The sequence below is a fragment of the Dipteris shenzhenensis genome, chromosome 19 (assembly GCF_047967505.1).
Source record: "Dipteris shenzhenensis isolate YYH24624 ecotype China chromosome 19, Dip_SZ_1.0, whole genome shotgun sequence".
NCBI classification, from domain to species: Eukaryota; Viridiplantae; Streptophyta; class Polypodiopsida; order Gleicheniales; family Dipteridaceae; genus Dipteris; species Dipteris shenzhenensis.
Window position 1 is genome coordinate 2,952,457 of NC_141614.1, and position 14,645 is coordinate 2,967,101.

Consider the following 14,645-nt stretch of genomic DNA (forward strand, 5'->3'; position numbering starts at 1 on the left):
ATGTTGCACGGGCCTTAATTTTTTATCACTTGCAAATTTAAATGTGCATGGTGCTTCTACAAGCACTCAAAAAGCATGGTCCATGGACATTGCTTTATTGTCAAGCCAATCATGCTTCCATCCCCATATTGTTTGATGTTCAAATTGCAATTCTCAACACTTTTCCTCAAGATCAATTCATGGTTCTTTGTGCATGATTGAATTTTATGATGGGGATGTCCAAACTTCTCCTTTAGAATTGACTCCCGAATGATAATGCATCTTTCCTCAGGATCAACATATAATGAAGTCTATACATCGATTGAATTTTATGATGGGAATGTGTAAACTTCTCTTATCAATCTTGTTGCTGTAACCTATTTCTTTGTACATAGTATTTCCGCATTGTGTTCTTGTTCTATATCAAATATATGTATCTAATTTGCATCCTTCACTTATATAGACTGTTGATGTTTATCGCACTCGAAAGGTGAGAGTCTCCTTTGGACGTTGGTCACTATTTGGCTATGTTGGACTTGATGTCGTCACATGTTGTTTGATCACATGTGAGTCCATCATCAAAATAATTTATGTTGCAGTTTAGTGCATGACCCATAAACATTGCAACAAAATAATGGGTTGGTCAACTATGAGTTGCTTGCAATTGTTTGGATCAAAAGCTCTATGTTTGTGCTTTTTTTGACGTTCTTCATGATATGCTTTGCATCTTGTTTGCATATTGCTCTTGCATTTGTTGTTCTGATGCTCATTGCTTGATGTTTATGACTGTGGTCTCATGTTTCAAAGTTCCAATCTCTTGATCAATGAAATGTGTTAGTATCTTTTGACTTGTCATGGATTTAGCATGTTTGTTGTCACAGCTATGAATGTTATAATAGCATCATAATTGAAAACAATTGATGGAATAATCAATCCATCTATATTGCACACTGATACCATGCCAATTTTGTTGGCATGTCAAAGGTATATGGTTAAACTAGGCTTGATTGGGATTCTAGACAATCAACTATAGTATATTGTTTCTTGCTAGGATCTTGTGTTTTAGCAAGACAATCGTTACTCCATTGTGGCATGCACAACAACATATGAGTGTGTAGCTCAAATAGATTCTAAAGGTAATGAGCACCCTTCATAGGGAGTTGCCAAAAACTTGGTGTACCATGAAGGATGGTGAGGTTTTATACCACTTCATCAAGCAACATTGAGCTGGCCTATGTCGTTGCCTAGAACATGAAGGATGGTGAGGTTTTATACCACTTCATCAAGCAACATTGAGCTGGCCTATGTCGTTGCCTAGAACCTAGTGTTCCATACTCAGATAAAGCACGTCAATGTGCGCTGCCACTTCATCTAGGAGATGATGCAAGATCAACAAGCGAGCTAGTCTATTGGAAAACACCTCTAATGCATTCACGAAGGCTCTTAGCGAAAACTAAATAGAGCAGCCCATCATATGGTTGGGCATAGGCTCACATGTAGGTCATTGAGAGGGCTGTTAGAAGACAGAGGCGATGCCCTATTGTGTGCCCCAATACAAGGTGTGAGGGCTGTTTTGGCAAGGAGAGAGGTGGTCACATGCCCACATATGGGCTGTAAATACCAGTTTTGTTTTGGTGTGAGGTATTGGCACTACCATATTCCATTGTAGGCTAGCATTAGAGTTCCCGATCATTCTGTGACAACTCATTCATTAAAAGTTGTAGAGCCCTAATGCATGGTCATTCATGCTTTTCTTTTTTCACCCCTACTCTTTGCAACATAGTATGGCTTGAATAAAAAATGTATACGTAAGGGCCCCTTTTCTATGTGTAACATATTACGCCTGGAAATATAAGTATGCATTCAGCCCCCTTTTTTGAAAAGATGCCTCATAACAAACTAAGAGAGAATCTCAGATTACAAAAAAAAAAGAATGCTTTCGGACTGGTCAGCTGGATGGAAGGGAGACGGGTACTTCAAACTAGTGAAACGTCCGACAAACAATTTTTGGTGGTGAAGCTTGAAGATCAAGAGATCAGCTGGCCAAAGCTTATAAGAAAAGCCACTGCCAATTAATAGCAGGAGAGGAAAACTGCCCCATGAAAAAAAGAACTGCATTTAGGGGTCTGTCCCCCTCCAGTTGTCCCGACTAAAGTTCAACATTATGGATGAAGGAAAAGTGTATCCCGAATCGCCTAGTCCATCGTGTCTGAGATCTAACTTGAACTACAAACCCTTGCCAGTCCGCAACCAAGCTTGCTGGCCCTCTAGCTTTGCTTCCAAAAGCTTTGCCTTGGAGCCGTTGTCCCTACTGACACTTGGGATGTCATTTGAAGCAGCCTTTAAAGGGCGGGAGCTTCCAAGGTCTGGGGAAGGCCAATAATGGGCCCATTGACGAGTTGGACTGGAATTGAAGTTCGCAGATTGCTGCACAATAGAAGCCCCTTTCAGTTCCCTTGAGCTCCCTAAACTCTGAAGGCTCCACACTGCACCATTTCCATACACTTCAGAATTTGCACCTGCTTCATGATTTGCGTAAGCACTCTCGACTTGAGTGCTACCAGTTTCAGAAAAACTGTCACTGTGACCATGCAGCGTTCTTCCCTTTGCCCTTGTGCCCAGAATGGCATTGCCTTGAGACACCTCACTCTCACTTTGCCATGGACTATGAAGCCCCTCCCTCAACTCTACGGAGTCCCCGTTCCATTCTCTGAGTTCACTTCTCTCGATGCTTCTGTCTATCCACTGGGAATCAGGCTGGTAATCCCACTTCCCATTTCTCTCTCTGTTCTCTCCATCAGCCATCATGGATTCAAGTTGACTGCTTCTTGTTCTTTCTAGTCCGAGTCTACCTGCTTGCCCTGGGTTCTCCATACTACCTCTTTCAAGAGGTGAGCTTCCCCTATCAATAGACCGCCTGCTAGTATTTTCCGGTTCTTGCTGGGTGACTTGAGGAAGTTGAGGGTAGCCCCATTGCGGGCCTTCAGTACTGGCCAAGAAAGATTCCTTATTTAACTCAATTGAATGAAGATCATCATCATCAACCGAGTTGTCATCATCATCAACCGAGCTTTCATCATCAAGTTCGTGACTTGGCTGAGGAGTAACTTGAAGCTCACTAACATCTGCAGAACCAGCAGAGCCTTGAAGTTCAAGGCCAACTTCATTAGAATCCTCCAAGCCAGCTGGATGAAGAGCTGTGGGTCTGCCTTCGTCGAGATGTTTCAGATCAACTGCACTTCTGCAAACATCTGAGTCTTGCGCCACCCCAGAGCAACTTCCTTCATCCTGAGCATCCCAGGCTCTCTTAGCTTTGAGGAATGCCTCAAGTTCACTTCGTACATTATCCAAAGCAGTGTTCTTCTCTTCAAGCTCCAATCTCGCTTCTGCCAGCTTCATTTGAACCCTCTCTTCTCTCCATACCTCAGCCACCTGAAGCATCTTCCGCTCCTCCTCTACCTCCTCCCTCACTTTTGCAGACTCACGCTTTAGCTCCTCGACTTGAGCTTTGTCTTCTCCTATCTCTCTCGCTAGCTCGTCACAAACATCTTCCATCAATTCGCGTGCTTTCTGCTCTCTTTCAAGGCCCTGCAAAGCCTTCCCTAGAGACTTTTTGGTGTCAATCAGTTCTTTTGCTACTTTCTTGTGAAGAAGATCGAGTTTTCGCTTCGCCTTCCTCTCATCTTCAAGTTCCTCCTTGAGGTGTTGGGTTGCTACCCTAATTGCTTCCTGCTCTCGTTCCAGCCACATGAGTTTCTCATCGGCAAGTTTTTTGTTTACGTTTTCCATAGCTTTGCGGTGTGACTTCTGCTCATTCGTTAGCTCTAGCACTCTAGTACGAGTTCTTTCTAAGTCAGCACGTAGTCCAGAAATGGTTGACATACTAGAATTATGCTGCTCTTCTAAGGTCCATACTCGATTCAGCACCTTTAGCAGCTCGCTTGAAGTCGTCTGGCCATTGCCAGCATCCCTTGGAGCTGCCTTCGCATCAAGATTTGAGTTTGAAGGCGTAAGGGTGCTGTCCTCAGCATCAGCCTGCTTTTCCACGGGAGAAATATCATAACCTCAGAAACAAAGTCTCACATGTGCAATTCACAAAGTTAGAGCGTGCAAAATTGCAAATCCGTCATCCGCAATACCTCACGAAGATCACCGTTGCGATCGTGAGAATACAGCAGTGGCCTGGCCCCTGTACGTCCAACCGCTAATCTTGGAGCTTGCGATTGCGCAGAAGTAACTTGAACGGTGGATGGTAGATTCCTTCTGGCGCTGTCTCCTAACTGAGATACCTCCGCTAATACATGTTAAAAATTATTCGATGGTTATCCTTGCCGCGGAACAAAGTGCCTACGAAGTGGTACGTACCTTATACTGGACCGAAGAGCGTCTGATCGACCTTTGGCTAAAAGCGGGCGATGCTGCGTGTGCCAATTGAACAAGATTCCGTCTACCACAGGGAGTCCGAAGAAGCTCTGAGGGCGGTTGCTGCTGTTGCTGCTGCAGTTGGATCTCCTTAATCTTATGAGCAGCTGAACCTCTGGCGGAGAGAGGGATTTCTTGCAATTCCCAGAGAGTGGCAGCGAGCTTGCGAGCCGAGACGGTGATGCGTCTGCTGCCTGTAGGTCCATCGGGTTGGCTTTGAAGGTGTTGCGTTGACATGGCGTTATACAAGGGGCTCTCGAACATCGTAAAGGAGCAGAGGCAAGCTAGCAGGAGTGGTGATGGCGTACGAAGCTGAAAAAATACGTTCTCGTCTCTATTCTCGCTTGAAGTTCCGCCATCGCTCCGTGCGCAATCTTCTCTTCCTTAAGGCTAACCGTGCTGCAGCTGCAGCTTCTTCTAGGACCTCGGCGGGGCAGATTGGGCTGCTCGTGCCGCTTCTGATGCGTCTGCTGCTTTCTTCGACCTCGGCGTATCAGATTTCCGGCAGTGCCGAGACTGTGCAAGTGTGCGAGGCATGGCAGAAGGGCAAGAGAATCTCAGGGCCAGCGTAGAAAAGGAACAGCACCAGCGTCCTGCTCGCTGCCTATGGCACCCACCCCGGCTGCCGATGGCTGACTCCGTCCCGCACCTCTGCACCCGCTTCGGCCCGTCGCGATGAAAGTAGTAGAAGGGGCTACTGAGGAGGGAGCTGCAGAGGGTGGAGCGGTGGGAATGCAGAGCTAGCGAGGGAAGGGCCTGTTTAAGGCGGAGGGAATCCGCCATAGCCAGGGCGCAATGGCTGTCTTGCAAGCCATAGCCCTCGCCATAGCCATAGCCGTAGCCGCTCCTGCCGATGCCACGTCATTTCCACCTCACCCCTTTCCCCATTGATTTCCCCCCCTCTTAAATCGAACAGCATTACGTCTTCCAGGTGGCCCCTGCTCGCCATGCCACGTGTCCCCCACCCATTCCCTAGGGCCTAGACCTTTCTCCGCTTGTATCTAGATCCCACTAATCACACAATGGGCACCTTCCCCAACCCCTTCCTTGACTTTCCCTCTAAAGTTCTCCCGCACTAGCCCAAGACGTGCACCTCATCCCTTTCACCTTCCACACGTGTCACACCTCTCACCTTTTCCCAAGCATGTACTTCGGTATGTCCCTTTCTGCTCGTTCCAACATATTATTAAATGAAATGACCTAATTTTGCTACGTCTTAAAGGAGCATGGTGCGAACTTTTAGGGCGCTCTCGAAAATGTTTGGCTTGTGGCTAACTTTTTAGGCCGCGATTTTGGCATGAGCCAATCACCTTCCTTTGCAATCAACTCTGCAACCAATCTCTAAATGCCAAGTAAGGCTGCACAGCGGTAGGTACAAACTCTGAGCCCCCACAATAGTCCACACAGAGCTCTATTGCCCGCACATTTGATGGCGAAATAAGCAGAGTACCAACTACGCACCAAACTCGCACTCTTTGGCCCTCACACTCTTGCACCTAGGCCATTTATGCATTCTCAATAGTGTCCTGCACTCTCTTCTCTCAATCTAGCTTTTTGGCATGGCAAAGGCAAAGCCATAACGTTTGTTTTGGGTTCTCTTATTATGGGAATTATGGAAGGGCCTTAAATGAATGCTATGAGAGGAGGGTAACATGAGAGGGGATTTAAGGATTGTTGTTACATCTCCTTTGGCACGCCTAGTGAAATTTGCACCTTGTTGTCCATCCAAGTTGTTCACATAGTGTCTTACCAACTATTCTCTTAGGCTGCCATGTTTGCACTTTTGAATACATCCACCATGTGCCCAAAACTTTTATCACTATAACAACATGAACTACATTCATAAGGCCTCCCCAGAATGATCCACCTCCATCGTCAAATAAATCTATTTGTATTGATTGGCACATTGGAATTCAATCTGAAAATTTGAAATGATCCAGCAATTTGGATTGCAATATTGGCACATTGGAATTCAGTCTCAGAAATGGGAATGATCCATCGATTTGTGTTGAATTGTACGGAATGTTGCATGTCCAATGTTGCAACGATGGATTCTTCTCAAGAATTCACTCCGATCGTATCAACATCACCGACTCCCAAGTGCAATCAAAAAAGCCTCAGTGTTTTCTTTCTTTCCTCTCTTGCAGTATTCACATGTGATTCATCCTGTTTGGAAGCAGTTCTGGGCATTACTAGTGCATCAAACCAGGCCGTACAGAGAGTGCATTACGCCTTGACCTTCGCTGCACTCCTCAATCCTCATCCAAGCTCAATATGGACACCTTCAAACTACTGAATGTCAAAAGGCACGAGCGCATAGCACCACCTCCTACAAAGGATTCCTATTGCGGATTGATTTCCTCTATTGGCAGAGCTGCTGAGCTCTAGAGCACCAAGAGCAGAAATTTATCACCAGTCATAAACAATAACAAATGTTGAAAGTGAATGATGATGAGGGGGTGATGATCCATGGATGTTTTTTCGATAAAAACACTAATATATTAATATCAAATCCTGGTGAAAGTTTATAGAGCTGGTTTTTTTAGTTTCACAATATTAATAGAATATATATTTTTGAATTTGAAAGTGAAACATGTAAATCTTTGCGAGACTTTATATTTTGTTGAATAAAAGTTTCAAATCTTGGTGAATGTTTCAAATATTTGTTTTTATTAGGGCATACAAACTTTCGAAACTAATATAAAAGTTTCGCTTCTTAACAAAACTAACATGAAAAAATCAACCATGGCTGAAACCTTCCCATGCATAGCTATACACTCAACACATGACATAAAATTGGGAAATCTTTCCCTTTTGGAATCTCAAACCATTACTATGACCTTCCCCCCCCCCCACTGGCAAGCCAAAAAGGCCTACACAAGATCCCTACCTTGTAAAATGTTCATGGTGAGGGTTTAAGTCATTCCACATTTTTTATAGACATTAAGGAAAACTAAATAGATTCATCCCTTTTACATTATCTCCAATGCATGATGTGTTGATACTCTAATAAACACTCAATCTGTGCCCAAAAATATCCATCAAATTTTTATTACACACAATCTTCACTACAATACATGAAGTAACAATTGTGCTATCACTTGATTTGGAGTGTAAAATTCAAGTCCCCATGATGCATGTATCAAGAATTTGTGCCCAAAAATATGCATCAACCACCTTTAACGATTTTGTTGCACACAATCTTCACTACATTACATGAATGTAATCAATGCATTGTTACTTGCTTTCAATTGTAAATCTCAAAATGAGAGGAGGACTTTGTTTTGTGCTTGAGAACCAACTTTCCTAGCTTTGGCATATTAAAAACTCATTTGATATTGAATGCCCTCTCTTTTTTAGCGTAGCATTGAAATTTTGCATAGATACCCTATGACAAGTATGACAAGACATGAACACTGCTTGAGTTCTATGAAAAAACACATTTATCATGTATGCAACTAGACTCGAAATTTCATGGAGCATCTTCTCAGGAGAAAATCACTACTTCCACAAGGTGATTCAACCTAACTCACGACTTTCATACACCCAAGACCATTGCCTTAATTAAATAAATTCAATTGATTGCATAGGGTCACCTTTTAAATATGTAACATAGCATGTAAGAAGTCAGAGGAGAGAGATTTGGAGCTGCAGTAGCTGCAAGCACTCCTAGTCCATGCAACCGATACACTAGTGGATGAGTTTCTGAGAATCGACAACATTCACAGGAGGAATGCAGTTGGCCTGTGGTATGTGAAGCCTAGGTCTCTTCACTTGTGGCGAAAATTTTTCCATTACATCAATGAAGATGATGTGCGTTTCGAGGCAACGGTGCGGCTACCCCCAAAACTTTACCATTGTGAGCCGTTGTGGGACAATCTTTCTCAAAAAGTAATTCCTCTATCTTTGCAAATAATTCCCACTAGAGTCCTCACAGAATCAAAGAAGGTTGCCATTGCATTGCACCATCTCGGATCTGGGATGAAGCTCATGGATTTATCTGAACATTATGGAATTGGGAAGTCCTAAGTTGGCCGAGTTGTGCGACAATTTGTAAAGGCCTTGAACAAGCGTATGAGGGACTTCATATGTTGGCCTTCAACAAAAGCAGGCATGCAAGAGTTGAAACAGGGATCTGAAGCACTTTGAGGTTGCCCCAATGGTTGTGGTGCTATTGACAACACACACATCAAGATCAAACTGCCTCCGAGGGAATGGCACATGGCCTAGAGGGACCAAAATCAAAGATATTCCATGTCCCTTTAGGCTGTGGTGGATTCTAAAATGTGCTTCTTGGACATCCTCACTGGATGGGTGGGTTCCATGAATGACTTGAGGCTACTGAGGAACTCGACTCTATACCATTTAGTTGAAAGAGGTCTAATTTTGAATGGGCCTATATTCATCCATGGAAATACGGAGGTACGAGAATACATTGTTGCGGATGGCGGTTACATCTCCTTGCCTTGGTGTCATCCCCTTATCAGCTCGAGAAAATCAAAGGTTGAAGGACTTCAATTTCATCCACTCCTCCACTAGGATTGTGGTTGAAAGGGTGTTGAAAACCACCTGGCCCTTCCTACAGAATCCTGTGCGTAGGTCGCATGTTAATTTCCTACCTAAGGTAGTTGTAGCTTGTTGCATCCTACACAACATATGTCTTGACTTTGAAGTGGAAATTCCTGAGAACTTTGTGCCAAACCTTAACATCCAACTAAATAATGAGGCTGATGCCTTCGAGAGAGGAGAAAGAACACGCAATGCACTACTAAACTACCGTCTCCTTGAGTGAGAGAAGTATGTACTTAGTCATGGATGTGCTATTTGCACCACAAAATAAATGTTCGAAGTCTTCTCTTTTGTTTGTACTAAGCATGAACTTTTTTTCTTCATATGAGTCTACTCTTTCAATTCATGTATGCTACCAGATTGAAAAGAAATTGGAAAGAAATTGAATTGGAAAGAATTTGAATTAAAAAGCATACAAGAATAAAACGATTATTTCAATTGCAAAACATACGAATTGTAAATGACTCGAATTGTTTATGTAGTAATAGAAAAGCATACGAAGTATGAAACATATGCATTGCAAACGTAGCAATTGTGAAACCATTGTCTGCTACATGAACTGAAACAACCCAAGAACAAAAGCGTTTGCAAGACCAATTTCTACTCCCTATTTCCTAAGTGTAGCAAGAGACTCTGCAATAGAGTTGAGTGAGCCGCATAGAGCAAGGGTGCTCTCCCAAGCTACTTTCTCCATTGACTCCAAGCGCTCATGCTCTATCTTCTCCACCGAATCTAGCCGTTCATGCTCTCTCTTGCCCTTGGAAGCCTCTGCTTTAACGAACCTTGCACCTCTATCTGCAACCTAGTTCCCGAAAGCTCCTGTCAAATTCTTAAGCACCTCTTGGACTTCACGTCTGCCACCCGAAAGCCTATAGTCATCTTTCTTGGAATAGCAGTGCTTGAGTCATCTCAAAAGGACTCCTCAACTGTGGCATCCTTTGTAGGTGCAGGTGGTGAGCTATCAACCTCTGTGTTGGATGCTTCAACTACATAGAAAAACATAGTCAAGTCAGCATGCAAGAAACGTCCATGGGAGCACAAACAATGGTGCCCCCCCTAGTATAAAATCCCACCTTTCTAAAGAACTGATCAGTGCAACACCTTGAGAAGGAATACCTCACCACAGTCATCTACATAGGATGGCACGACCCTGGAACCAAACACGTCTCCAGAGCTATCCACAATCACGATCATGAATGAAAGGAGGCGGCTAGTATGCAGAGCATTAACTTGCAAATGGAGAATAGTCAGATGAATTGTCATTCCATTGACTTAACTAGACATAACATAATTGCCATACTTACCTACATATCCATCTCTCTCTCTCTCTCTCTCTCTCTCTCTCTCTCTCTCTCTCTCTCTCTCTCTAAATATATATATATACATATATATATCTATGTAAAGCTAAGAAAACACCTTCTAGCACCACATTCCTGGAAACTCAAGAGTAAGTTAAAACACTTTATAAATTAATATATAATATATAATTTCACACACACACACACACATAAATGTATATATATATATATATATGCATATTTATGATATGGGACGAAAAACTTCATGTTAGTCAATATTTATCATGCCAAGCATATAAAAACGAAAATACTAATGGAAAAGGTATTAATTCAAATATTTTCACCAACAATCCAATACAATGTATAATCGAGCGATAAAAAATAGAATCAATCTATACATTTTGTTTTAGTCTGTCTTACCATACTTCTAGGTAAAACCGAATATAGCTATATAATTAAATAAAAAATAAAATTTATATATATATATATATATATAACCACAAATTTAAAATAAAGAAAGACAAAAAGATAGAAAATCGATTAAAGAATTAAATAAAAGTAGTAGAGAGAAAGATTACACTCAAGAATACAAATAGAAGCAAGAAAGATCAACCTCATGAAAGAAAGGAGACTACTGGAATGAACACTAAAAGGCATAAACTTGCCATGCAAACCCATCGAGTCTCAATCCATCACTCGGTTCAAAGGAGAGGATACTAGACTCCAAAACAAAGGGACCACTTGAGAGGAAAGTCAAGGAAACCACTTAAAACATAACAAAGCACACTGACCAATAAGAAGGACCACCTAGAAGAAGACGACCATGAGCTCAGGGGTGATGAACGAAGGATCATACCATCATGGAAGCCATGTAGAATCAGGACCTCATCGAGTAAGTTGACTTCATAAGGTCTTGTGTTAATGAGATGAGCAAATCCTCACCGAACTAGAGGAATTAGGAAAGAATGCGAGCATCAATTCTTTAATTACCCCATAGATTTAAAAAGGGATTAGATTTAAAGACATATAATCAATAGCTGGCAAACCTAGACAAATGCTCACATCATGACAATAAAATTTTATAAAAAATGCAAAAGATTGAATCCATTTCACAAACATAAACAAAAATCATTCATTAATTAAAGAGATGCCCAAGTCAAGCTAACTTCACTTAACGTACCTACCATCAATCACTGTTCACTAGAAACACACTATACAAATTAATTTAAAAATCCCTTACTACAATGGGGCATGGCACTCAAACTTATACATTTGAAGTCATAAGTTTATTTATGTATAATTATATAAAATTCTGGGCTCCCTAGAGTTACACATGAGATGAATAAAAAATCTCAGACAACTGCAATCCATTAATCCAGAGTAAATCGAAGTTAATCATTAATTATTGAGATGCATAAATCAAGAGCATCCACCGTATAAACTTTAAGCAATACGAACTAAATTTTACCTATGCTAAACATGACTTTCTCACGTAAAAGAAATGATTCTTATAACAAGCAATAACCTCAACAAACTATAACCTCGAAACAATAAGTTAGCCAAATATAGGTTGGATATAAGGCCATGCATTGGCCTAGTTAAGGTGTTGATTGAGTACTAAATTGTACTATCTTGTATGTATTGATGACAATAGTACATTGTATTTACAGTTGATGCAATATCGAATGGCTTCATGTTCGAATAAAACCTCCACATTATTATCATTCTACCAAGCATAAAATGTTAACACTAGATTGTACTTGATTGCATAATCTTCTTTTGGTGCTTAATTTTATAGATCTATCCAAATCTTTAAAATTTATATTTAATATGCTGGCGAAATTTCCAAATATATATATTTATTGTATAAAAGTTTGGCAAAATTTTATGGAATTTATTTATAATTTTATAATCTTAAAGGCTAAACCTAGCTCTTTTTTTAATTTTAGTTTCAAATTGTGGCGAATATACTCAGCTTTTACATTTTTATGAGAGCATATAAACTTTCACAAGCCATATAAAACTTTCGCTTATTAACGAAACTAACGTGAAAAAATCATCCCTGTTTGGGAGGGAAACCACATTTTAGTCCATGAATTTTTTTGAATAAGAGGTTGTTAGACTTAGAATCCTACCAGTATCTTGAAAAGGTTTTTTGAATTTGTAATTGATAGTTGTTTATGCATAAACTATTATTTCTTGTTCTGACATTTTTGAATTTTTTCTCTTTTTTCTAATTTCATCAACGTAACATCGGCCCCAAGCTAAGTATTCGCATGTGGAGGATCTAGTGCATGGTCCTCAATAGGGGGATGAGGGTCCTCAATTGGTGCAGGGTCCTTAGGTGGGGGATGAGGGTCCTCAATTGGGGGTTGAGGATCCACCACATGTACATGAAGCTCCTCAACCTACTTTGGCATATCATCTCCCATTGCCTTTGAGATTTTTTTCCCCTTCTACTATCTTTGAGCTTTTTGCCTTAGCATGCTGTTGAGATATGGTGCCATGGAAAGAATTAAAGTAGCCACCCTAGGATGTGGACTACATGATGTGAAGATGTGGATTGCGGATATCCACAAGAAGAGATGTGGATTAGAGCATCCCACATGTGTTGACTATTCTAAGGGCACTCTCTATATAAGAGGCCTATCATGTATTGTTGAATATACATTGCAAGAGAAATTCACGTTCACTCAAGATTCTGTTTATGAGTCCAAGCTAATCTATCTTGGAACCTAATTGACTTGAGGTACATGTCATGAGCACTCTCTTCACCATGTTTCCACATAGGTTCCATCCACCTTAGAGCGCTCCATAGATACTGAGGTATGCATGTTTTGTCATGGTGTCAGAGCTCCCTTGCCTTCCACTGAGCATTACGATCCATATGCAAGAGATTTTCATTGAGATTGAGAGTTGTTCTTGAGAGATCTCCGTCCATACATTTCTTTGAGAGATTTCTATTGGGAGATTTCCTCTGAGATTTATTGTGAAGGAGAGATATGTTTTCTGAGAGGGAATTTAGATCCTTGAGACTATCAGAGACTCTATTCTCCTTACTCTTTTGCGAGAGAAAGTGTCTAGTGTTCTGATGAGAGATAGATAGGGAGATCTTCCTATTCTAGCTTGAGCGAGAGACCCTTGAGAGATATACCTTGCCTAGCAACTCCAATGCCACAGCTCTTGGCTCCCAATAGCCAATGCTCCAGTTGACAAGTGCTCCAAACTCCACCGCATCAATGACCTGAGGCTTTCAGTAGAGCGAAGACGACCTTGTGCCTTGCAGCATCTCCAATAGCCTTGCAGCACCACTGAGCATTGGCTCCTCCAAGTCTCCTACAAGCACTTAGCAACTTCGCCATACGCCTAGACGTCCCGCTACAAGTGTTTCATCAGCAGACCGGCTACTCCTTAGTAGTCCATAGGCTAACTACTCCAAAGGTTCATCTAGCCACACTGACCACCATGCCTCAATGACTCCTTTGATGGCCAGACTCCATATGCCTTAAGTAAGCTCCTATGGCCAACCTCTCCAGCAGCGACCAGCTAAGCTCCTACGGCCAGCCTCTCCAATAGTGACCAGGCTTCTACGACGATTACAAAAACCAACATAATTGCAAGGAGCTCCATCGACTCCAACTAGAAACCAGCTACTCCATAGTGATGACTGCCCGCACAACTCTCAACAACGCCAACGGAGCTCAACGCTAATGCCATATCCAACAACGAGCTCACGAGCCAGCCCTCAAGCACGACTGATGTCCTTTAGTTGGCCTTTGCAATGCTATCTCTAGCTTACAACGTAGCTAGCAAGCTTCTTCCACCGACCTCTACAAAGAGCTCTATCAGCAGCGCATCTAGTAGTCCATGGGCTTTGACTGGATCATCCCAGCATCGACGGGACGGACTCTCTGTGTAAGTCTGCTTGACCTCTCCAGTTGACGTCCGACTTCAGAAAGCCATCGCCAGCAATGCCCATGGCTCTATCAAAGCCTCCATCTCCTCTAATGACTTCACAACACCAAAGCGACTCAACCCAAATGGCTCTTCCCTACAGACAACTACTCCATGGGCTCTAAAGTTGAAGCGCATCTTGCTCCAGCAAACCCGCTCCAGCGAGCGGCTCCCAGGCAACCAAGCCAACGAGCTCCTTCAGCTACCTCTCACACCCGCCGACGGAGATGCGCAGCTCTTTGCATTCTCTTCCCTTTGTCTCCTTGCTTGACACATGGCATGATAAGTCATTACCTTGGTTAAGTTAAGTAAATCTTGGTTAGCCAAGGTGTGGCATATAAGGTTGGGTGTGAATATGGTTAAGTTAAACCATGGTTAAGACTTATGGTTAATGGTAGGATTAGTTAAGTGCCACCTAAAAAC

At 42.1% G+C, this 14,645-nt stretch overlaps 1 protein-coding gene across 2 annotated transcripts; it reads right to left on the reverse strand.

Moving 5' to 3' along the window:
* Positions 1-2,079: 2,079 nt before the first annotated feature.
* On the reverse strand, positions 2,080-5,185 carry LOC147889934 (uncharacterized). Of its 2 annotated transcripts, none has more exons than XM_087390848.1 (3): positions 4,345-5,185; positions 4,119-4,259; positions 2,080-4,014 (listed from the first exon to the last, which is right to left on the reverse strand). In XM_087390848.1, the coding sequence occupies exons 1-3, from the start codon at positions 4,663-4,665 to the stop codon at positions 2,206-2,208; spliced, it is 2,271 nt and encodes a 756-aa protein (XP_087246974.1). In that variant the 5' UTR covers positions 4,666-5,185; the 3' UTR covers positions 2,080-2,205. The 2 variants fall into 2 exon arrangements, with proteins under 2 accessions (XP_087246974.1, XP_087246973.1); XM_087390847.1 differs by having other exon boundaries at positions 2,080-4,017.
* Between the last annotated feature and the right edge of the window lie 9,460 nt (positions 5,186-14,645).